The following is a 23,013-nucleotide window of genomic DNA, read 5'->3' as shown; positions in this document are numbered from 1 at the left end:
TATACGAAGTGCGGTTGGTAAGGATATAGTCGGTTAGGATTCCGTGCAAGATTTGCCTCGGTCAACGTTCAAATAGATGACGTGCAATTTGGAGTTTCAGTTTAAAACGCTTCATGGGAAAGATCCATATGACTACCGCAATCAATTAATTCCAAGATTATGAGAGCTATCGAATGCCTAGCGAATGCATTTCTAGTGTATCCTGGTGTGTATTCAAACGACAAAGTATCCCTAACGCCTTTCGAAACTCAAGTCGCTCATCATTCCGTATTGCACTTACACATGTCGACAAGTAGGATCTCATGCACTAACACTATCCTTGCGCTGGTGATCCGGCGGCGCAGAGATTCCTTCCGCGTCCTTGGCGTCAACGTCTTCGATGTGAGCAACTCCCTCGATGTCGTAATTGCTGTCAGGCACATGGTACAGAACCAATGCGCAAAGCGGGAGAGCAACCATGGTCAGGAGCCACGAGACGAGGACTTCACCAAGATATGGGGTCTGCAAACGCATGTCAGCACTTGACAACTCTTATGTGACAATCATTCATGTGCATACCATGACGGCATCCATCCCAAACGAGACGGCGGCACCGGCGGACTGGATTCCCTTGTAATATCCAGCCATACGAGCAAGCTTGAAAGGATCGTTACTGATGGACGACATGGTATAGTATGCCAAGCCTTGGTAGGCAGCATCGACGACATAGTCTAGCGTTGCAGTCAGTTAACCAAGCTTGTACTTGCGTCAAGGTGAAATCTTACAGCCAAACAGCAAAACAATGGGACCGGCAGCCACTCCCACGGTCCAATCCCAAGGAACTTTTTCGTCGTCAACAAACACTTGCCCTCGGACAAATCTGGTTTGGAAAGCTACACCGGAAGCCCAAACAAGGCAGATCAAAAATGTGACAAAGGCACAAGACCAGAGAGCACGCTTCCGTCGGTTGAAAGGCAGGTTGTCGGTAACAAAGCCGATGATGATCGAGCCGATGATGGACCCGAGACCGGTCAGGAGGGCAACCAAGGCACGTGTGCGGCCATTAAATAGAAAAGCGGTAATGGCCCCCTGGTATGCGTAGAAGTAGTTGGAAGAGAAGAACATGGGGAAGAGGGCAATCATGCGCCAGTCCTTGAACATGCGAAGAAACTCCATAAATTCCTGCTTGGGTGTGAGAGAGGCTGCGATCCGCACAATGGTGCCATCACCTCGGACTACCGCCTGAGGAGGCAGGACCAGCCAGCTGGTGGCGATGGAAGTCAACATAATGATCATAAAGGCGACATAGACTCCATTAGAAACACCAGGCATGGTGCTATTGAATTCGATTCCAAGGGCGATGGCGGCTCCAATCAGGGTTCCCGTTTGGAATAGCGACCAGAAGATGGTAAAGGCTCGCCCCTTGTCCTTTTCGAGAGGGTACGACATCATGATGGCACCTTGGGCTGCCCAGAAGAGAGCGGCCGAGACGCCCAATATACCTCCAGCAAGGATGAGAAACCATCGCGTGCCATTGAGTTGGAAGCACCACAGCGAGCCGAGATACAAGGCGTAGCCTGTAGTACCAATGGACATGGTCAATCGAGGTCCGAGAATATTCTAATGTGACTCATGTGAGCAAATAAAGCTGCCAGGAGGCTCAGCTGGCACAAGGAGAGAATTAAGGCTCACGTACGTTGATACTTCCACCAAAGAAGCCACCCAGGAAGAACATGCCGTACAAGACACTGTTGGCGATATCGCTGAGTTGGACATCTTGGGTTCCACCAGCACCCAGGTTGCTAATTGCACTGAACATGCCGACAGAGCAAAAGGCGACAAAGCCTACAATGGACACCTGGGTCCATGGCGAGTTGTCTGCGCGCCATTCAACGTTAGCCAAGAACGCGGCTCTCTTATCCACCATGGTCCAGCGCAAAGCTGTCGCATGTCCTCGAGTTGGATGCTCGACGAATGCCTGGACAAGTTCCTGTCGTCATCTACTTACAGCGCAGGCCGCCGACCTGAAGAGTGGCGAGATTGACCATGGTGAACTGGTGACAGGGTTTTTGCCGTGTCGGAGAAGCTGTCAAGGGGCAGTTGATCTGCAAACAGAAGGAAAATCACGGAATAATGAAGCTTGAAAGCTGAAAGCTTCAGAAGGCCCACGCCACAGACCAGATGCGATCAGATCAGAATTGCCGCGGAACCGTCATGGACCTGTAGTGAGTGCAAAATGAAGCTTCTGTGAACAGGCACGATCCCTCGACACACGAGATCAGGTCGGGGGGCTGGCCTTGATAAATAAATTAATATTGAATGGAATAAATTAAAAGGAGACCCGGTATGGAGTCAACTGGTACTACCAAGTATGGAGTACCCCCGTAAAGCATTGGCCAAGAGGAAGGAGCGTCGGGACCCATGCATGCCATGACAGCATTGTGCGACAGCACTCCGTTCTACAACATCCCGCGCATGGCAGAAAAAGCACGAGCCAAACCTGCCACATCACACAAACCCAAGAGGCAAGCCAACAGCGCCCCAACCGTCCATGCGTCCATTCATTCCATCCAGTCCCTTCGGCCGCCAGAAGCAACTGGGTCCGGGGTATGATGGGACCATGCCCAGGAAAATGGGTCCTTCCCCGTATGAACAACAACGCAGCCAGACAATCACGAGTTTTGTAACGCCACCTGGAGCGAGTGCCGTACGATGGCAGCAGGACACGCCGAACGACTTTGGGAGACTGGTCTCTCATCATCCATACTCCCCGTACTGTACGCCTCATCGGGCGCTGCGAATATGCTCGGGCTGAGCCGCGACACGCCAAGGGCCACCACGAACTGCTCGCATCCATCACCTGTCAGTGTCGAATCAATACATGTAGGACATTGGCCTCGTGAGCGGCTGCGAGCACAACCAATCTGTGGCACGCGAGGCTTGCGGGGAGTCCGGGCACAGAGGTCGTTGGGTACGGTAACGCCAGCCACGAGAACCGAGTACTAGAACAGCCTAAAAGTTCACCGTGGCTGGCTCCGCTCCAATGTTGCATCCATTGTCGGTTCTTCATCTGCCCGAGCCTCTGCAAGCCTCTGCAAGCCTCCGCGAACAAATCATGGTCGGGAGCATCTCGCTAGCTGCCAAACGTGTCGAAATGGCGCTCGACCCCTTCTCGAGCCATGATTCGAAAAGAAGCCAGCATGGTCCAAAATTAGTCTACTTGCCATTTGGCCACCAACCGTGTTGAGATGGCAACCAACCCGACTCGTGCTCCCAGTGGCATCTGCGACATGCTCTCATCGAGTCTCGCCCATGGTGGAGCTGCTGAATGCGCAAGCAAGCGCCAATGCGTGTCTCGGGCTCTCACTGCGTGTCTCGGGCTCTTGGCTCCTCATCTCATGGCTCCCACACCTCCACGGGGCCCCAAATCAATGTTTGAGCACCGCCAAGACCCAATTGACACTCCGCAACTCGTCGCTGGTTATCGCCTTGTCAGCTTACGGGGCAAAGAAAGCCACCTGACTGTTACGGCCAACCATGCATCGGGCTTGAGGCTTGTTTCTCGCGCCGTTGGTAACCCACGATCCCTATCAGATTTAACGTTACAGTCGGCTTAAGCCTCAATGTCTGTTCCCTTTATCTTTCCGCGGTCTGTATGCATGCGCTTTCGAGTAGATGTGCGCATGTGCCGCTGACTGCTACCATATTAGGAAGTTCAAGCCCCAGAAGAGTTCAGCCTGTTTCATCGTTATATGATTCTCGAGCCCTAAGCGATATCTGGCGGATCCATCCTCTCTGTTTCAACTTGTAACTATTTGGGTGACGCTGTTGATGTTCCCTTTGAGTATATGCGACCCGAGTTACACAGCACCCTTCTACGTGAATTCATGCATGCAGGCAGAGTTATAACAACGGCCCTCCAAGACGGCTCGAAGCCCAAAGTAGAAAATGTAACCTTGCAGCAAAAATAAGCCTTTTAGCTTCAGGGGTATGATGTTTCAATGGCAAGGATCCCCCGCCCCCAAAGCGCCGCCAACGCTACGTGACCATTTAAATGTTGGTCACTCGAAACATTGCTGTCAGCGCCGTTGCATATCTCGATTCAATAGAGGTTCAACTGTTGCTGCTCAGTATCTCAAAGTTGACTGGGCCCAACTGCGAAAATCGCATCACGCGACCAGACAGGAGGTGCATTTTCTGCGCCTGCAAGCAGTGCCCGTTACGAAGAACGTGAAATACGGCGTACTTTCAATTCTTTCTACGTATGAAAGCCACAGGATGCTCGCTATTATATTACGCCCAACTCATATCATTATCCACCGTTCTGTTCATAGGGCTACTGACCTGGAGACCCAAAGACACAAAACTGGATAATGCTTCTCGTCGATATAACAGCACCATCAAAGTCATCCTCGGAGCCATCAGAGTCAAATGCTGTCGAGACTTGGAGGCAGCACTACTATGTACTCAATTCCGGAAATCCACGATGGCTGAGCGTACACAGCTGATGAGGACCCGAGTTCTTGCGGTTGACGGGCTGCATGCAGATGTACATTGGAGCAGGACGCAAACCTACAAATCACAGAATCTGCGCAGTTCGACGGCAAATAACCCCGGCAAATAACCCCAATACTCTCCCCGGCCGGATAGTGCGCAAACTATCTGTACTAAACTGGCCCAAGCGCGGTGAAATTAAGTGCCTAAACGCCTGTGGTTGTAGATAAAATGGTAGTACTAGGTCGTCGATACAAGTATACTGATCTGATACTAGCCTGTTTTGGTATTTGCTTGTCGCATACACACGTGATTGGGCAGGATTTGTCGCCTGATACCTGATAACCGGCCCCTCTACTTCAGCCAATGGGATATGCTCCCTGCCTTCACATTGATACTTCAAACGGCGACGTCAAAGGATGTTGAGACGTTCAACATGCGCTCGGAACATCCCATGTTTGTCAGCACACGCGAGGGTGGTTTCACGATGGTCGATTCCTCTGGAAACGGACATTTATGCATCCACGATTGACGCCGAGCCTCTCCATCGCTACAAATGGGGAGGCTATCACCCTGTCCAACTTGGAACCCTCTTGCATAGCGGAAGATATAAGATACTACACAAATTAGGATGGGGGGGTTATTCGACGGTATGGGCAGCAAGAGATTGCAGGTAACATGTCCCGCCTGGTATAATGGTTCTCATGAAATCTGTCACTTATTCTGCGGTTAGAGCGAATAGCTATGTCGCCATCAAAATCTCAATATCTGAGCAAAGAAACGATGAACACAATCAAGAATATCGCGTCATGAAGACACTAGCATCACTCAAAAGAAATTCTCATCTTATGGGGATGCTTGATGAATTCGACGTTGAAGGTCCTAACGGGAAGCATAAATGTCTGGTTCTCGAGCTGCTAGGGCCCTGTATCCCTGATGTTATTGAATCGCGGTATTCAGATGGAAGGCTTCCTGGGCATCTCGCCAAGGCCATTGCGGAACAATCTCTACGCGGTCTAAAAATACTACATGAACAAGGCATTGCCCATGGGGGTAAGTTGTGTCGGTATTATTTGCATTTCAAAGAAGGCTAATCATCGCTATTAATTAGACCTCCATGTCCGAAATTTGGCTGTGGTGCTGCCATTTCCCGTGGACGACATGTCAGAAGAGGTTTTTATTGACATGCTTGGCAAGCCAAAAGTCGGGCCTGTACAGAAGGTAGGCGGCCAACCTGTTGAACCCGGCATGCCGCAGCACATTGTCCAATCTGCCACATATTCAAAGATACCTCTAAAGTCCTTCAGGGGTATTAAAATTGTCGATTTTGGCCAGTCTTTTCTTCCGGCGTTCGCGCCCCGGACTCTGCGCACCCCGTTGGCAGTTCGTCCACCAGAAGTCTTGTTTAGCGATCCGCTAGATTTTCGCGTTGATTTGTGGAGTATGGGCTGCATGGTTAGTTGGAAACCGTGTCATTATAACGTTGTGAATCAAGTGTTGACGACTGTACCAGCTTTTTGAGCTTTTTGTTGGCCAACCCCCTTTTGATGGACCGCCCAGCACGCCGGAGGTCTTGGTGGAACAGATGAGGGAAACGGCAGGTGATCAGCTACCCGAGCGCTGGAGAGGTTTGATCAAGGAGGGCTCTGAGACGAACACGGCTGGATCATCGCTACAGAGTTGGTTAGAGGAGACGTACTTTGACAATGAGCGCAAGAGCGACTTGACAATTGAGGATATAAGGGTCCTCGGTGGGCTCATTGCAAAGCTTTTGTATTTTGAACCGAGTAGGAGGGCGCCTGCAAGCGAGATCCTGAGCGACAGTTGGTTTCGTGCAGGTGGCACATGAGGCGGCGACTTTCAGGTCCGCTATTTACAAGAGGTATAGTGAGAAGAAGAAAATAGTAAATAGATCAAGTATAGAGCTGTCGCGCTGTATGTTATCATATATTAGCGTATTCTTTTTCGTGGGAAATACCTTGCACCATACATTATATGTCGGAGGGCTCACGTTTTTCTTATTAATTACAGCATAGCGTGCCTGATTTATGTAGTATTTTATACCTCATGTCCCGTTATGCATGAGGGTTCTGAACTTGAGCAGGTGGTGGCCCCCCATATGTAGCGATGTCGACATCATCGTGATCATCGGCATGAAGAGGCGTCTCCCCGGTTGTCGTTCTCGCTTCGATATCCGCTCCTGCCTCAAGGACACGTTGCAAAATCGCAGGGTTGGTCGCGGTCGAGTAAAGGGGTGTTTCCCCCTCTGCATTGACGGCCTTTATATCCGAGCCTGAGTCTAACAGAAGCTTTATACTGGCCTACCGACTGCGGCATTCGTGAAATCCTTATGAGATGTGTAACACTTTTAATGGGGAGCGGTGGGCATTCTTAGCAATCATGGATGGAGCATGATATTAGCATGACAAGCACTATGAGACATGTTCGGAAGTCTAAAGGAGTGTGGTAATAGGCCTGTGCGAAGTCTGTAAATGCCTGGCGATTCGCATGTTTGAGTATCACATCCTTCCCAAACTCGCCGCTGACAGACTACTAGTTCTTGGCCTGAAGCAGCGCCCATTGAACAAGTTGTGCAAGGCAAGGTAGACGAAGAAAGGTACTAGGCAGAGCTCCGGCATCTATCTGACACGGAGCCCCGAAGAGTTCCGAGTATGCAATTTACGTTGACTGACAATGATGTAACATGGGCCGCTGGTCCATCGGTGGATGGAAGGACCTCTATTCGAATCGACAACAGGCACTCTTGCTATTACACTTGAAGCACGATATTTTTACTCAAACTGGACATCTCAAATTACTACTATTTTATCCTGCCTGTCTCATACTTTTTCTCATGCTGTTGACGCAACGCGAGCCAAGTTCGCCGCATTGGGTGGTCGTTTAAAGTGATGAAAAATCTTCAGTAAGGGAATGCGAATAAATCTTGTCGTTAAATGAAGGGAAAATTCCAACAAGGCCCAAGATGGTTGTAAAGAACCTAAATAATCGTGCAAGGTTGTCAAATTCTACAGTTTCTCTAGTTACATGTACTATGTAGAATGGGTCTTACTATAACAGACAAGTACGATAATCAAGTATTATTTGTATTGCTTGTACTGTAGTTTCTAGGGGAAGCCTAAAGTGTACAAGTTCGAGTCGGTCATCCGCTTTAGGGATCTCTGCGGCCTTTTCATAAACATCATTGCAAGCAAAGCGACAGAGAAGACTTGGTCAACGGCACGACATTCAACACGCACGTTGCTCTGTTCGGCTAATTCGCACTATTTATCAAGTACCACGCTTGAACGGCGTCAAATTCAACCGATAACGGTCGTCTTATCCTGTCAATCTGATACAGCCACATTGCCGTATTAGCTACACACATGGCAACCATTGTTTTGTTTCCCATTGGCGACGTGAAGAAGAAGATAAACCCCATATTAGCTCTACTCTACAAGTCTATTCAGCGTCATCGTCCTAGTTTTGATGCACGCGCCACGCCTTGAATTCCTCTTCCGATATGTGTCTCAGCCTATTCACCTCGGCGGGCTTGCCTCTCAATGCACTCTGGGCAATTTCAACCGCCTGCATAATCTGGCCCTTTCCCGACAGCGCATAGGTGGCCGTCTCGGCCGTGACCCTGACGATGCCGATGCGGGGATCATTCTCGGAGGCGTCGTGAACGCCGTCGCCCAGGTCGCCCAGCCACGCCTTGAGAGTAGGGCTGTAGTACTTCTTGACGGCGTCGCGGTCGGTGATGATGGACGCGTGGCCCGACACCGAGGCCCATTCGCCCGTGGCGTTGAGGAAGGCCATGTTGACGTCCGGGTCGCCGGCGACGTCGTCCGTCTTGCCCGACTCGGTGTTGGTGTGGAAGATTAGGTCGACGCCGTTGTTCTCCGTCCCTGCTAGGGCCATGCAGCGGGAGGCTAGGCGGCTGGAGCCGGCTGATCGCGTCGTCATCATGCCGTACTTGCAGTTTGTGATGAAGGTTCCCAGGTCTGCCACCTTGGTGCGCACGTCGGGGTCCTCCTTGTTGGCCTTGGTGTACGGGTCGGCGGGCTTGTCGCCGGTAGAGGTGTTGGAGAATGACATGGTGAAGTGGAATTTGAACAATTGATAAAGTGCGGAGTACTGGGACTTGTTTCTTTCCTTAATTTGAGCGCGGATGCGTGCTTTTTAAGTAGTGACGGATGGTGGTGGATGACATCATGGAAAATGTTGCATGACGCAAATGACTGATGCATGTGTCGCCGGCAGATTTGCAACTCGGATCGAGATTGTTGCAGATCGGGATTGGAACTGCTCATCATTTACAGATTGATCTTGATTCTCACATTACCATATGTGACGAGGGTTCATTCAGTTCGTGGTCGTAGGTGACAATAGATGGCTTATCTTGATTGCTAGAGCTTGAGTACCTGCAGTGGTTCTAAATGGATTATTCACTAGCAAGCTAATGAAGAAATATGGTGGATAAGAACGATAACAAGGACACCCGCGGATTTTTCATTGTCCGTGAATGATAATCTCTTTTCTATTCTTATATCGCTGGCGAACTCTCTACGATCAAGACTTGATGATACATCATGAAGCGTAGATGGTGAAATGGAAACCAACAAGTATAGTATATCGTGGAATCAAAGAATGTGTCCCATCCAGCAACAATTGTATAAGCAAAATTGTCATTGTCCGCATCATTGCCTCGGCTTGTACATCTGCAGTCTGACCACCACTTCCTGGCAAAGGCACCTGCTCCATTCTTTCTGTCGCAAGACTCGTCGTAGCGGATGATTCGACGACGTGGACTCACGGAGGAAGGCGAACTTGGCCAGTTTTATGGAGAATGGACACAGTATGCAAGTTGAGTAGGACTGCTCATGTTACGCAGAGCAGCGGCCAGTTATTTCCTTCCCCGTCATGAAGGATGCAGCAGGGCCATGAACCTGCATAAACGGAAATGAACGCGTTGTCACAGTGTTGATATAATATGCAGGGCTGCATTGACGTAATCACAAGGGCTTGTTTAAAACTATCTGTTAAACCTTACCTCCATGTTCCCCCAACAAGAAAAAAGCCGTATAGCGGTGGTTTGCCACGTCTGGTTATAAGTCCTTTTTGACTTGTGACAATGGCCACTTGGCCATGCCGTCCAGGCCGTGATTACATCAAGTTTGCAGTAGGCTACTCGCTTGGGCAAAAGGGGGCTCTCTGCTCCGAATAATGCGAGGCCAAGGGTATTTGACCAGACCGGGTACCTAGCTATGGTGCTCTATATAATGATATAGTAGTGTATAGTCAAAGCATATTTGTCCCAGACTGTACGTCTGCCCCAGTCTCAAGAATGCAAGAACCTTTTTGTTTTGCTTGTACATGCGACACCGGATACATACCACCTTTCGAGTCAGGACATCCAACGCATCATGTAAGAACTGCACCAAGACTCGTGGTTGCACTGACTAGGAGCCAAGCAGAGAGAGTTTTATTATAGCAAGATGCGTTGGTTTCCTTACCTATAGATACCCAACTGCTTCCTATTGCAGTGCGCCTGCTTCGGGCTTTCACGGGGTATAGTCCTTGTTTAACCAAATATCCAACTACTATTCTAGTCTTTTATAAAGGACTTCATCGATCGAAAGTGCTGGCTGTGAGCTATATTATTTGAAGAAAAATTCGAGTTACGGCATTACGTCAAAGAAACCCAAACTCAACAAAGACTTTAATATTATGAATCGAGAAAGGGCACCAAAGGAGGGCTTCCAAGGCGTGGCCTCGCCTATCACGCAGAACGAGTCCCATGGAGAGATGATACATCCAAACGCCGGCACGAGTCATCCAACCTTCATCAAGGCGTGCATGCAGAATACATGCTACACATGATACAACAACGGAAAGAGCCGACCCATTGGGTTCCAAGCTTCATGACCGAGAGGCCTCTCCGGAAGCCGCCCTGTCAGAACTACTCGTGACACAATCATCACAAGGAGACGCCGGCCAGAGACGGCTCTTTGGCAGTGGGCTTGACCTCTGAAAGCATGAGACACGAAATCTCAGCCGAAAGCTCAAGGCCACAGAAAGCTATTTAAGACCCGTCATGTCCTGCTCATTTATCCCCCTCCAAGCACGGACAAGCCTTCCATCAAGCCAATATACACCCATACCTACTCCTCCAATAATACCAGCCTTTGGCTCTTGGAAACAAGAAAAGCAGTCATGAAGGTCTTTGGATTCTTGACCGCCTTGCTGGCAACAGCCAGAGCTCTTGCGGCCATCTCCCCCGAAGAGAAGCAAGAATGGGAAAGCTGCACCGACGACCTGATATACGCTTACAATCACGGCGCCGCCAGAGTCGAGAAGCCGTGCGTTTTCTGGGAGTGCCTTGACACAAACACCAACAAGTACCCCCGCGGCGGCGGCATCACCGCCCCCCCAACATTATCAGCAGCGTTAGCCTTGCCATTATCCAGTGGCTAGTACATTGAGCAGCGCGACTCTTTCTCATCCGCTCCGACAATAGAAAAGATAACCTGTTCCTCAGTGGGATCTGCACACCGCCCCCAAGCCGAGTTGGCAGGAAGTCGAAGACTGACGCACCTGCACTCGAGACCTCATCAAGACCTTTGACACCCCAGCCAGCGGCGATGAAGCGGCATGCGGGATGTGGGCTTGCCTTCATAACGACGCCGACGAGTATAATCGCGGAGGCGTCGTCACCAAAACCTCCATGATGCTCAGTCCGCTCTGCAACGTTCGTGGGCGAACACCGGCACGTATAAAGGCCAAGGAGGCAGGACGCCTGTGGGACGTGCGTACATGTACTAACCGTGGAGATGGGATTGGAATTAAGTTGACAGCATGCCAGTCGGAGGGTGCTGGCTGGTGGTGCATGATGTAAAAACGAACAAGACTACCGTTGTTTCTGCCATTCGCCTTTTGGCATTCAACAAATGGGTATACGTACGGGCCCTGACCACATCATATAAAAGGATGTAAACGTGTGTAAGAAAAATGTCTTGGTTTCGCACAAGTGTGCTTTGGACCCTGGTGGCGTGATGCGTCTTGTACAGTGGGAGGCAAAGAGTATGTAACCACATCAGGCACCTGGCTTTCACATTCGACATCATAATGTACTATAGTAGTGTACACTTGTCGGTGGGTAATATATTCTGCCTGCCCTAGACTGTAAATGCTTGAATTGTATATAATTTAAGCTTCGGAATCCCTCTCCATATAAGGAGCAATCTGCGCTCAATCAAACAGAAGCGCAGAATATCGCCGCTTCGCTTCATCCGGATCCCAGTCCACAATGCGCCATTCTCCCATCTCCTCCATCTTTCTCTCCACAAACGGCTCCATGGCCTCCCTCTCGCCGTCATTCAACAAGTGAACTCTTGTCCTCCACAAGTCGCCCCTGGCAACGCCGTCTCCGCGAGCGCCAAAAAACCTCTCGTCCAGAAACTTCCAATACACGGCGTCAAACGCCCAACTCTTCCTGGCTGCATAGCTCAGAAAAAACCGTCCCGTCTCCCAGCTTTCCCGCATATACCTCGACAGCGGCTGCGGCAAATGACTCGACCCCGTCGCGTCTGCTTCTGCCTTTTCCAACGCCACGAGCCACGTCTGCAAACGCACATGGTACGCGTTGACCCAGTCGTCCATTCCGGCGGACCACATCTCGGCGGTTTCAATGAGGAGCCACCAGGGCGGATCGAGAATAAACTGCGTGGGCGCAGCGTAGGTGAATTCCCAGTCGATAAGGGCGGCAATCTCATCTGATTCAGTCAGGAGAATGTTGCCGGCGCGAAAATCGTCGCCCCAAAGCCGGAAGGAGTGTGTGCCAGGAGGGGCGGGACACAAGGTAGAGGCTAGAATCTTGCATGATTGAGCCGACCAGCCGTCTTGTTCGAAACCAAAGGTGGAGAGTTTGCCTTGCTTTGCTAGCCTGCGGAATACTTGCCGAGCCACATACTTGTTTCGACAGTCGTCCTCGGAGCTGACGGCGTCATTGTGCTGGAATATGAGTTGTCCAATGTGCATCTCGGCCAAGGCCGTGTACCACTGGTCGGCAGTCTCGTAGGTCTTGTGCCGTGGCGGGAGAATGTCGCGCGGAACGTTGGCAAGGCGAACCATGTCTGTCATGTTGTGCGTGACTGGCCTGCGGGCAACTTGGTAAATGCCTTTATCGACTTCGACGACGGAGCCGATCCGAGAAAAGGTAAGACGCGATAGCTGTACAAGACAATGGGCCACTTGGCACCAGATGGCTTGTAAAGTAACCTGTGCAACATTCGGATCCAACACGTGAGGCGCTGATGGATCTCGGCTTGGCCTTGTTAACCTTGCTGACATGCTGCCTCGATTCTCAACTCGGTCCAGGATGACATACGGGCCGACGGGCGAATCACAGCCGTAACAATGGACTTTGGGGACGGGGAGGTTTGTGTTTTGGGCAAGAAAAGCGGCCGTGGCGCCTTCTTGAGCCGTCTTTTCGTCCGGGAACTGAACAAGACTAGGGCATGGGAGCCGAACCATGATGTCGGGTGTAATTTGAGGCAGGCGTATTCTGTAGAGGATATTGAAACCACCGAGGATCAATGGTGATATGAGGGCTGCTGACGCCCCGAATTTTTCTTCTGCGAGCGCTTCCACCTTGCGGCAGGTGTCCTTGAGCCGCAATTGTTTCACCGCTGCATCAGAGTCTTCCTCATTCTTGTCCCATACGAGGTTGTCCAGCTCCTCTTGCCCGTCGTACATTATGAGAGAGCCCAGCGAGCAGGGCGGGTGTGTCGCCGGACCAGAAGCAGATGGGGTGCAGCCAGCTCGGGCGGTTAATCGGGATTCAGGATTCCGTATTCAGCAAGGTGTTTTGGCCTCGAGTGGCTGCAACAAGCGCTCATTCAGAACAAACCATGCATGAGTCAGACGTGACACGGGGCATACACGACAGGAAATCGAATTAAGCAGGCTCGCGTCATAGTTGGCGTGTCTCTCTGCGCTAGAGGTAGGGAATCATAGTTCGAGATGGTCATGTTGACGATGCATCGTGCTTGGAAAGGTGACGAGCCGAGACAAATGGGTCTGAGCTTTTCAATGTTGTTTAATTGGTTCAATTATTCAAGCACAAAGACCCCACCTTGTGTTGTCTGGTTGCCTAATTGAACCAGACTCTTTTTTTTTTTGACAAGGCAAAAAGCTCAATCTCAACGGCCATGTTGTTGAGACGATTGCACTTCTCTTTTGTAATGGGCACATCATTTTTATAAACTCCAAGATGCTCCCCCTGTGGTCATGTGATGTGGTAGATTGTCAATCGCCAGCTGTTCAACGAGCCGGGGATTGTTTGCTCTGCGGCCGCCATCTTTGCCGTACTCACCTCCAGGACCAGTGGCACACATGCCCCAAGCCAGAAGTAGGTGCATCCAACACCCAAAAGCACCCGCTCTCGTCCATGAAATTGCTATTCATCATGGCCATCAGTCCAACTGGAACGAGTACAGCGCTCGGCATGTAGCCCAGGAGTCCCGGCGGCTGGAAGAGCTGTGCAGACGCATCAACAGCGGGCATCTATGCGAGCGCGCGTCCCAAGTGCGCGGCGCCAACGCCCCATGCTCGATTGACCTCTCCCCGGGGACACTTTCGGCCATGATGGGCGGGCAGAACTGCCATGCCGACGTCGTATTCGCAGACGGTATCGTGTGGCTCGCGCGGTTCCGACTGTGTAGTCCCATATCGCCGCCGCTCGAGGTGCGCGACTACGTGCTGCGCAGTGAAGCCGCAACCATGGAGTTTCTGCAGCGCCACACGAGGATCCCCTCTCCGCGCGTCTTCGACTGGGCCTGCGAGTCGGATCCGGCGAATGCGGTGGGCGTTGGCTATATCCTGATGGAGAAGCTGCAGGGCGCGCCGTTGGACTGGCAGCGCGCAACCTCGGTGCAGAGGGCCAAGATTGTGCGGCAGCTCGCAGACGTAATGCTGGAGATGGAGAGACACCCCTTTGACAGGTTCGGATCGCTCGTGGGGACGCCGCCCGTGTCCGGAGGCGAGGTAGCATCGGCAGCCGAGATACAGGTCCAGGGTCTGGCGCAACATTCCACCTTTCGGTGCGGTGTGGACCATGGGCCGCCGGGCCCCTTCCGCTCATCACGGGAGGCTTTGCGTGCCCTCGTAGAGGCGCACCTTGGCATGATTGCCGGCGGAGAGATTGGGACCGCCGAGGACGCCGCCGACGTGTGGCTGGCCCACCGGTTCCGGCTCGACGTTTTGGTGGATGGAATGTGGAAGGCGAACGCGGCAGGCGAGGACGACACCTTCTTCTTAAAGCATGCCGACGACAAGGGCGACCACATCTTGGTTAATGCCGACTTTGACATTGTGGGCATCATCGACTGGGAGTGGTGTAGCACAGCGTCCAAGGAGGAGGCCTTTTCCGCGCCGTGCATGATGTGGCCGGTGGCAGCCTTCTACGACGGCTCCAACGAGCTGGCAGACGAGGAATTGCTCCTGGCGCGCGTATTCAGCGAGGGGGGCCGCGAAGACCTCGCCCGCTGCGTGCTGGACGGGCGCAAGGTCCAGCGGTTGCTGTTCGCCCTCGGTCCCGGGGCGTCACACGAGGACAGGACGACGTTTGCCCGTCTTTTCATGGGTCTGAAGCGGGCATTCGATCCGGAGCACGGGGGCAGACAAGACAAGCAAGGGGGAGAGGAGCAAGAGTGGGAGGCGTGGAGAGCAGGAGCGCTTGTGAAATGGCAACACGACGGTTCGTTGAAGGCTTTACTCAAGAAGGCGTGACAAGTAGCCGCAACGAAATTTGATTGTCAAAGAGAGCAAGAAATGGATCATTTTGACAGACTGTACTGGATGGTTGTCTGGCCATTGCCCTATTGGAGATGGAGTCAAGATGGTCGTTTGACCAACACGAGTACATCGATTGCCGTGAAATCGCGGCAGCTTGCATTTATTTTTCTATTCTATTGCCAGTTTACACCGTGTACACGAGCTTCTTCCCGCTGACCTTGTTCTCCCTCAAAGCCTGCAGACCGTCCAGCACGCCGTCCAGCCCTCGTCCCAGCTGCACCGGCGGGACCTTGAGCTTCCCCGACGCGAGCAGCTCTCGCGACAAGTCCCAAAACTTGACGGCGTACTCAAAGTCCTCCCTGACAACGGGTTGCGGCTCGCCCTTAAAGCTCCACGCCTCCCCCATTGCCGTGTAAGCCAGGGACCGCGTGTCCGTAACGTCACTCCGGGCCGTCGTCGCGGGGAGAAGAGCATGGTACCGGAGGGTAGTCCCCGGCGGCGGCGACGACGCCAACGCCCCCTCGCAAATCTCGGCCGATTCAGGCAGGGAGATTGTGTCCAGCGCCACGGCAAGCGAGTCGTTCGTGTAGGCGCGGATCTTGGCCGCGCACTCCGGGTCGTTGTAGTCGAAGACGGCGTCGGCGCCGAGAGCCTCGACCAGGTCGTTGTTGCGCGGGGAGCACGTAGTCACGACCTTGTACCCGGACAGCTTGGCGTACTGGATGGCAAGGATGCCGGTTGCCGTGCTCCCTCCGTAGATGAGGACGGGGGCAGCGTCCCGGGCGGGCGCCGAGGGCAGAGCAAGACCCAGGCCCTGGTATAAGCTCTGCGCGACCGTGGTGACGCTGACGCCGAGCGTGGCCGCGTCCTCGAAGCTCAGGTTGTCGGGGATCTTGATCTGCACGTCGCCCTTGACGACGATGTACTCGGCAAAGGTGCCGTCCTCGTGCTGGACGGCGTTGCTGCCGTGTGCGATGCCGCAGATGCGGTCGCCCTTTTTGAAGGGTTTGGTGACGCCCGGCCCGACGGCCTCGACGACGCCCGCGTAGTCGCAGCCGACTACGGGGCCGGCCTCCTTGATCATGTGGTCGATGTGTTTCCAGTCTGTGGGGTTGAGGCCAACCGCCGCCGTCTTGACCAGGATGAAGCCATCGCGGAGCTTGGGGATGGGTCGGTCAGCCACGACTTTGGCCACCCCTGGGCCCTGGATGACGACCGCTTTCTGGGTAGTGGGCAGAGACATTTTTTTTCTATTTGGAGCGGGAAACTGTAGTTTGTAGCCTGGGTGGAATGGGAAGTGTGGATGGAGAGGGGGATGGCGGAGCTTTTTGACTTCATGGCGTCAAGAGGCTTGGCTTGGCTTTATATAATTAGCAAGCTCGCATAAGATCCCATCAGGTCCTCTATCCCCCGGATTATAAATCGAAATATCCGTGGCGTCTTTTTAGTTTGTGCGCTTCATGTGTGGGCCTTGTAGTGTACTGGACCAGCAACCCCGGCCTTTTCCAGGCCCCGGTATCTCGGCGGTGATAACGGCAAAAACTACATATGTAGGTTTCTGTAAAGTCCGGTTGAATTGATTACTTATAGCTTCTTCGTAGGTATGATTTCTAAGAGATCTACTCTGACCCTCAGAACCCGCTTCTCCTGCACTTGTTTCGCAATCTACCAAGGCGGGTCCATCCATGACATAATCTCTGGTTACGTGAAGTTTAAAATGAACATTACCGAGCAAGAGCCTCGGAAGGGCCTGTGTTGAGCGCGATTTCGGCACTCGCTGATGTGTTTGGTTATCGCTTGCTTTGCTGGCCAGATCATAACCGCCTGATCAAAAGTGGCATGAGTCGTACGTGCTCCGCTATACACCAATGAGATGTGCTGTTCTTCCACACAGGCTTAATAATGCGTCAATATGACTAATCCTTGTAAGAGTCTGGTAGGTCCCAGGCCGTGCCTCGCTCAGCACGATTCCACCTTTTCATTGTCTCATTATTTTCCCCAAAAACTTACTCTTTCCCCCGGGACGTATACTTTGTATAGCGTTATGAGAACTCGATTTTTAGGTAGTCGCTTATAGTCTTTGAATCTACTAGTTATTAATGTATAAAATACTAAGCCTAAAGTTTTTAAAGTAAAAGAACATAAATTATTAGGATAATAAAACCTATTAGTATTATTAGAAAAATTAATTTATTTTATTTTATTATTAAATTTATGTTTTTTAAACATTTTTTTATTATTTAATTATTTATATAATTATTGATATACTATAAGTATACTTGATTTCTTGACTTACTGTGATCTTGAAGCTATCAAGGCAGATCCAGAAGGCTGAGTACGACTGGAAAGACTGGAAGCTGAGGCAGAACAGCGCAATCATTGATCTTTGTTCACCCCAAACTCGTATTACAACTTGAGTTGCAACCTCAACAATTTCCCAGACTCAATTCCATCCTAGTTCACTCAAAACGCTCCCCGGCTTGGTCTCCCTTACTTTGGCGCTGTCAGATAGACCGCCTGACAGGATAGAAGAGGGCAATTAAGCAAATTTCTGTGCAGAAAATAAAATCACAGCCAAGTCTACCTCCCGCAATGTGACGGCTGGAATGTCTCTTTTTGTCCTTAGTCCTGCGACTGCAAAAACCTGACATAGGCCTGCAGATCCTTTTCATTCACCGCCGCTTCCCTTAGGAACCCATTGCACCCCGTTTTCTGCAATGCATCGACAGTGTTTTCACGCTTGAACCTCGCCATTCCTTCATACAATTCGATTCGGGTCCGTTCTCCAAGCACCTTCTCCTCCAACATGGGCAGCAGAGGTGTAAGCCGCAGCTTGGAAGCATTTTCAACCGCGGTGCGTATTCTGTCAAGCCAGTCGTGATATGGCAAACCGGTCATTGTGACATTTGCCGCCTTGCCAACAAGACGAAAGAGCGTATTCATATCGATGCTCGAGTCGAGATCAGGAACAAGATGGTATGCGCGTCCCAGGTTATCGTTTGACGTGGAAATCAGTCTCATGGCGGATGCCACGTAATCAACAGTCACAAGCTCTTCGCGCTGGTCTGGAAGCAGGGGAAAGATTCCTAGCCTTGTACAATCTGTCAACAGGCGGCTGGCGAAATCGTCCAAATTACCAATACCGCTTTCGCCGTGACACAAGACAAATCCGCAGCGGTAGATGGCTGTGGGAAACCCGCGCCGCATCAGGGTCGAGACCAACTCATCCGCCACCCACTGACTTTGTCCATAGCCCATCTCATACGGGATAGCATTCTCGACGTAGGGTGCCAGAGACCCGTCCTCGTCGATCAAATTTGGCCGATTTTTCATCAGACCAGTCGGGCCAAAGGCTGAAATAGTTGACGTATAGTGGAATGCCTTTGGTTTTCCTGTAGCGGCTAGGCGAAGCAGGTTGAGTGTGCCCAAGACATTGGCAGTCCGGGTGGCAGCATATGGCTCGTTATAGTTGACCTGGGCGCCCAGATGAAAGACCACGCTGGCCCATTCCGCCAGTTCCTGGAAGCTCGATTCCGTTAACCCGAGCCTGTTCTGGGAGAAGTCTCCGGGAATAACCTCTATTTTGGTCCTGAGGTCCTCCTCCAGCTGGGCAAGTCGGTACTTATCCAAATTTCTGAACAATTTGGAGTAGGCAGTTTCTAAGCGGTCTGCACGAACAAGACATCGGACTCTGTGGACTTGTGGCATCCGAAGCAGCTCGAGGAGCATGAAGGCCCCGATGAAGCCCGTGGCACCAGTCAAGAACACCCTGCCTTCTCCAGCAGACAACCAGTCTACGGGTTCTACTTGGGGAATAGGAATATTTCTCCAGAGGGTAGCCGCGTCCATCAGAAGATTGTCTTGGATCTCCTTGGCTTGATACGCAGGTCTGTGGTGTCGTTCTTGCTGGATTATGTCTGCGAGGCCACGCAGGGTCGAACACTCGTAGACAGTCCGAGCGAGGATGTCCACTCCGAAGACGTGATGCACACCGTGAATCAGAGATGCCACGTGCAAGGACGTGGCACCTATACCAAAGAAGTCGGTCTCGGGCTGGATATCATGCCTCGGAACCGTGACAAGGATCTGGCTCCACAGAGAACGCAGCTTTGCTTCGGATGACATGGACTGGTCCGACTTCATGACTTCAATGGAGCTCTGCTCGCTGAGGCGGCGTATGAGCCCATCCACCAGAATCTCGTGCACTCTTTTTCTATCAATCTTTCCATGTCGAGTCATGGGCATGGCTCCGAATTCGACCAGCTGTGGGACCATGTATTTTGGAAGACGCGCCTGGCATCTTGCAAGGAGACATGGACTGACGCTTCCCCCTCGAGAGGGTAGATATGTCACGCAGGCCACCAGCAGGGACATATTTGCATCGGGGAGATTCACCTTGGCGGCAACGACTGAACTTACGAGGCCAGTACACAGAATCTCCGACTCAATGACATCCAAAGGAATGCGATAACCTCTCATCTTGACCTCTCGGTCCATGCGGCCGACCCAGACCAGGTTCCCAGCATCATCTCTACACACAGCGTCTTTGGTACGGTAAAGGCGGCTTGGCTCCTCCCTAGGCCCGAGGCCTGGAACTGTCACAAACCCAGTTCGTTGTGCGTCTGGTGCCTCAAGATAGCCCATGGAGAGTCCGGCACCTCCTAGATAGAGTTCTCCCTGATTATTTCCCGTCACTGGCCGAAGCGAGTCATCGAAAACGTGTGCCACCGTCTTTCCAAGAGGTCTGCCAATGGGCAGATAGCCACTCGCCGCATCTTGCACACCTTTCCATGTGATTTGATGTCCGCACGCGAGAATAGTACACTCCGTAGGCCCATAGCCGTTAATAAGTCGACGAGGGGGCCCATGCTCCAGCACAGCCTTGCAAGGTCCAATGCTGAGGCCCTCTCCACCAACGATGACGGTGTTCATCTCGGAGAAGGCAGTCGGGCATGCCAGTGCCACCATGTGAAACAAGGCTGTTGGCAAAAACGCAAACGTGACCTGCTGTCTTTTCAAGGAACGAGCGAAAAGTCCAGGACTGAGAAGCTCTCGTCTGTCCATGACAACGATTGTCGTCCCGTTGATGAGGGAACACCATATATCGATCAGCGACACATCGAAACATGGATTGTTGAGGTGGCCAACCGTGTCCTCACCGGAGATGGCTTCGCAGAGTGGATCGCGAGCAATTCTGACAATCCCAGCCGCCGGGATCTGGACACCCTTTGGCGTCCCCGTGGTACCAGACGTGAAGAGGATGTGTGAACGAAACGTGGGCTGCAAAGGTTTTGGAATATCCTGCGTCTTGTCCCTCAGAAGTTCAATGTTCGGGTCACGAATGAGTACTACCTTCTCCGCTAATAGTTGACGATCACGGTGCATGTCGTCGACAATTAGGAAATTCACATGTGCTACATGGAGTTGTGCTGCGAGCTCAGCATCCGAGCGTTCGCTGTCCAACGGGACGCATGTAGCACCGGCATAAATCACCCCTACTTGAGCGATTAAATGGGGTAACCCAAATGCTGTGAGAATACCGACTGGGTCCTCATACGCAACTCCTTGTCGAATCAAGTCCAAAGAAATTTCCTTGGCTTTGAGATCTAGTTGCTGGTAGGTGATGGAGAGACTCCCATCAATTATCGCGTTTCTATTTCCATGGCAAACGACATTCCGAGATAGGAGACCCGCTATATCATGATCGGATATATGAGACGTAAAATCCATAGTGGTCCAATGAAGACTGCGAGTGCCTGAAATAATTGGGGATGTGTTGTGACAAGGGCTCAATTCAATAATAATCTCGAAGGGTCTCCAAGGTCTTGAGTTGCTAAAAGCAAGGAAGAGAAGGGTGACTGCTTTATATACATAAAAGAAACGCCCGGGCCTAGGTCTCTTACCCGGGCACGTGTTAAAGCTGTGTAACCAATAAGTCCCGTATTAGTGAAGGCCCTTTGTTGGGCTTCACGATCTGCTGGGCCTTTTCCGTGTAACACGTGTCTTGAATCATTCCGCCATAAGTCGAGAATCACAAGTCCATGAGGGGCGTGATTCAAAGGATTTTATACTCGGCTAATCTGTATGAAGAGGTCATATGTTAAAAGTACTAGGATATGCCTAAGTTACTAGATTCACCACCGGAAGGACATCAGTAGCTCAATCACTCTCTCCGTATATAGTACTCTCGGCTCGTCTTTCGAGACTCTCTGATGACAGACTTGGAATGCTGTGCAATTCTTGGAATTTCATATCCATAAAGTCTATGATACATTTGTCTTTTGTTCTCGCTCCTCATCCTTGTTCGAAAAGTTACCATCTTCCAAAGGCTCCATATTGAAATATCGTCCATCGGCAGACATTGCCGGCTTGGGGCTCCATCGATATGGGGTAATTGACCAATACGCGGCCTGCTAACCGATTCAAGCGTTTCCAAGGAAAACCTTCTTTTTGATGTGACGCTACACATCATAGTCATTCCATTCTAGGTTTGCAGAGCATCTAGAAGGAATCCAATCAATCCATCGACGATTCACAGTGCGGCAACCATAGATCGGGGTTCAAGCCTGTGATCTTGGGATTCTTAGGAATCTTTCAACAACTGATTTATTAATATAAAAGCCATTACTTTTCAGTGATTGGTACAGTACTTAATACCAACAGCTTACTTAACATTCCTATGCTTGTGCAGGGTTTGCCCGCGTATGGATGGCTGCATTAACGCTAGCGATGCTACAAAGGTCTGTGTATCTTTTGTAGCACTATGTTCTGGCTATTATATCACGAAGGTCTCGGATGATTGAGGGAATGTGCCTTTCGCCTTTCGCGGTTGCAAAGTTGCTGACAAGAAACCTACAAGTCTGTACCAGAAAAGCTTAACTGACACCACTATTTGACGAACATGTTGGCCATTTTCTGACCAAGGATTTTCTGCTCCTACGGCCCCGAACTTTAAATGAACTGGTACCAATACACTCCAACTGTTATGACTCCCTTGGTTAAAAGTTAAATAAATGTTAGGTTAAAACATAATTGGCGTTATGAATTGCGGCTGCTACAATAAGTTATCATCCATCTAGGAGAAGTAATGTACGCACACATCACCATCCGCAACCTCAGCACACTGCGCACACCTAGCTATCTGGATCGGATTAACCACACCAGGTTGATGCCTAATTTCGAATACTTCATGTCTCCCCTCAACTCGACGCACTTGAATTCTTTTACCTGGTAGGTAATTAATACCTGCTGGATAGGGAGTCCAAGCCTCACGTAGTAGTTTTTCGATATGGCTTTGGTCAGCTACCCACCCTCCCTGCTTGTACAATCGTAATCGACTGACTGTATTTTCTCTTCTAGCCACCAGAGAGTTGTCGATTTCCCCCGTCGCAAATATCAAGACGGGATACGCTCGCCAGAAATTCTGCAAATTTCTCGGAAGACTTTCGGAAGTCTTTTCGCATAGGTTTGATTCCCGTTGAGAAAATCCACAAATGGCCAGCATACTGGTGCATGGTTGGGAAGCGGGGATCTCCTATCATAGAATTCCTGAAGGCGACGAGTTGCCTTTGCGACTATTTGCCGCCCGGATACGGCTCTGCCGTCGTCGGTGCGAAATGTTGTAGCCTGCCACGTCTTCAACCGCTGACGCGCGGTATGGTTGTCCTGGAATATGGCCTTATTTTGGGCACCAGCTCGATTCAGCTGATGAATGCACAACTCTTCCACCAAGTCCGCAGCCTCCAT

General features: G+C 51.2%; 9 protein-coding genes across 9 annotated transcripts; 3 read left to right on the top strand and 6 right to left on the bottom strand.

The window, feature by feature from the left end:
- Positions 1 to 300: 300 nt before the first annotated feature.
- On the bottom strand, positions 301 to 2,027 carry G6M90_00g069990 (uncharacterized protein; the record flags this gene model as incomplete). Its single annotated transcript, XM_014685190.1, has 5 exons — positions 301 to 501; positions 559 to 710; positions 765 to 1,599; positions 1,676 to 1,857; positions 1,988 to 2,027. The coding sequence occupies 5 exons, from the start codon at positions 2,025 to 2,027 to the stop codon at positions 301 to 303; spliced, it is 1,410 nt and encodes a 469-aa protein (XP_014540676.1).
- Positions 2,028 to 5,168: 3,141 nt separating this feature from the next.
- On the top strand, positions 5,169 to 6,322 carry G6M90_00g069980 (uncharacterized protein; the record flags this gene model as incomplete). Its single annotated transcript, XM_014685191.2, has 3 exons — positions 5,169 to 5,526; positions 5,585 to 5,928; positions 5,987 to 6,322. The coding sequence occupies 3 exons, from the start codon at positions 5,169 to 5,171 to the stop codon at positions 6,320 to 6,322; spliced, it is 1,038 nt and encodes a 345-aa protein (XP_014540677.2).
- Positions 6,323 to 7,950: 1,628 nt separating this feature from the next.
- On the bottom strand, positions 7,951 to 8,568 carry bli-3 (the record flags this gene model as incomplete). Its single annotated transcript, XM_014685192.1, has 1 exon — positions 7,951 to 8,568. The coding sequence occupies one exon, from the start codon at positions 8,566 to 8,568 to the stop codon at positions 7,951 to 7,953; it is 618 nt and encodes a 205-aa protein (XP_014540678.1).
- A 2,118-nt stretch (positions 8,569 to 10,686) lies between these two features.
- On the top strand, positions 10,687 to 11,368 carry G6M90_00g069960 (uncharacterized protein; the record flags this gene model as incomplete). The annotated part of the gene is made up of 4 exons (XM_014685193.2): positions 10,687 to 10,919; positions 10,991 to 11,010; positions 11,079 to 11,278; positions 11,336 to 11,368. 4 exons carry the CDS (start codon positions 10,687 to 10,689, stop codon positions 11,366 to 11,368), a joined length of 486 nt encoding a protein of 161 aa, XP_014540679.2.
- A 353-nt stretch (positions 11,369 to 11,721) lies between these two features.
- Positions 11,722 to 13,227, bottom strand: G6M90_00g069950 (uncharacterized protein; the record flags this gene model as incomplete). The annotated part of the gene is made up of 1 exon (XM_014685194.1): positions 11,722 to 13,227. One exon carries the CDS (start codon positions 13,225 to 13,227, stop codon positions 11,722 to 11,724), a length of 1,506 nt encoding a protein of 501 aa, XP_014540680.1.
- Positions 13,228 to 13,866: 639 nt separating this feature from the next.
- G6M90_00g069940 (uncharacterized protein) lies at positions 13,867 to 15,261 on the top strand (the record flags this gene model as incomplete). The annotated part of the gene is made up of 1 exon (XM_014685195.1): positions 13,867 to 15,261. One exon carries the CDS (start codon positions 13,867 to 13,869, stop codon positions 15,259 to 15,261), a length of 1,395 nt encoding a protein of 464 aa, XP_014540681.1.
- Positions 15,262 to 15,451: 190 nt separating this feature from the next.
- Positions 15,452 to 16,510, bottom strand: TOXD (the record flags this gene model as incomplete). The annotated part of the gene is made up of 1 exon (XM_014685196.1): positions 15,452 to 16,510. One exon carries the CDS (start codon positions 16,508 to 16,510, stop codon positions 15,452 to 15,454), a length of 1,059 nt encoding a protein of 352 aa, XP_014540682.1.
- Positions 16,511 to 17,889: 1,379 nt separating this feature from the next.
- asaC_1 (Nonribosomal peptide synthetase asaC) lies at positions 17,890 to 20,997 on the bottom strand (the record flags this gene model as incomplete). Its single annotated transcript, XM_014685197.1, has 1 exon — positions 17,890 to 20,997. The coding sequence occupies one exon, from the start codon at positions 20,995 to 20,997 to the stop codon at positions 17,890 to 17,892; it is 3,108 nt and encodes a 1,035-aa protein (XP_014540683.1).
- A 1,665-nt stretch (positions 20,998 to 22,662) lies between these two features.
- G6M90_00g069910 (uncharacterized protein) lies at positions 22,663 to 23,013 on the bottom strand (the record flags this gene model as incomplete). The annotated part of the gene is made up of 1 exon (XM_066130925.1): positions 22,663 to 23,013. One exon carries the CDS (start codon positions 23,011 to 23,013, stop codon positions 22,663 to 22,665), a length of 351 nt encoding a protein of 116 aa, XP_065987062.1.

The sequence above is a fragment of the Metarhizium brunneum genome, chromosome 4, assembly GCF_013426205.1.
Source record: "Metarhizium brunneum chromosome 4, complete sequence".
Lineage (NCBI taxonomy): Eukaryota > Fungi > Ascomycota > Sordariomycetes > Hypocreales > Clavicipitaceae > Metarhizium > Metarhizium brunneum.
This window is presented reverse-complemented; position numbering and strand designations above follow the sequence as displayed.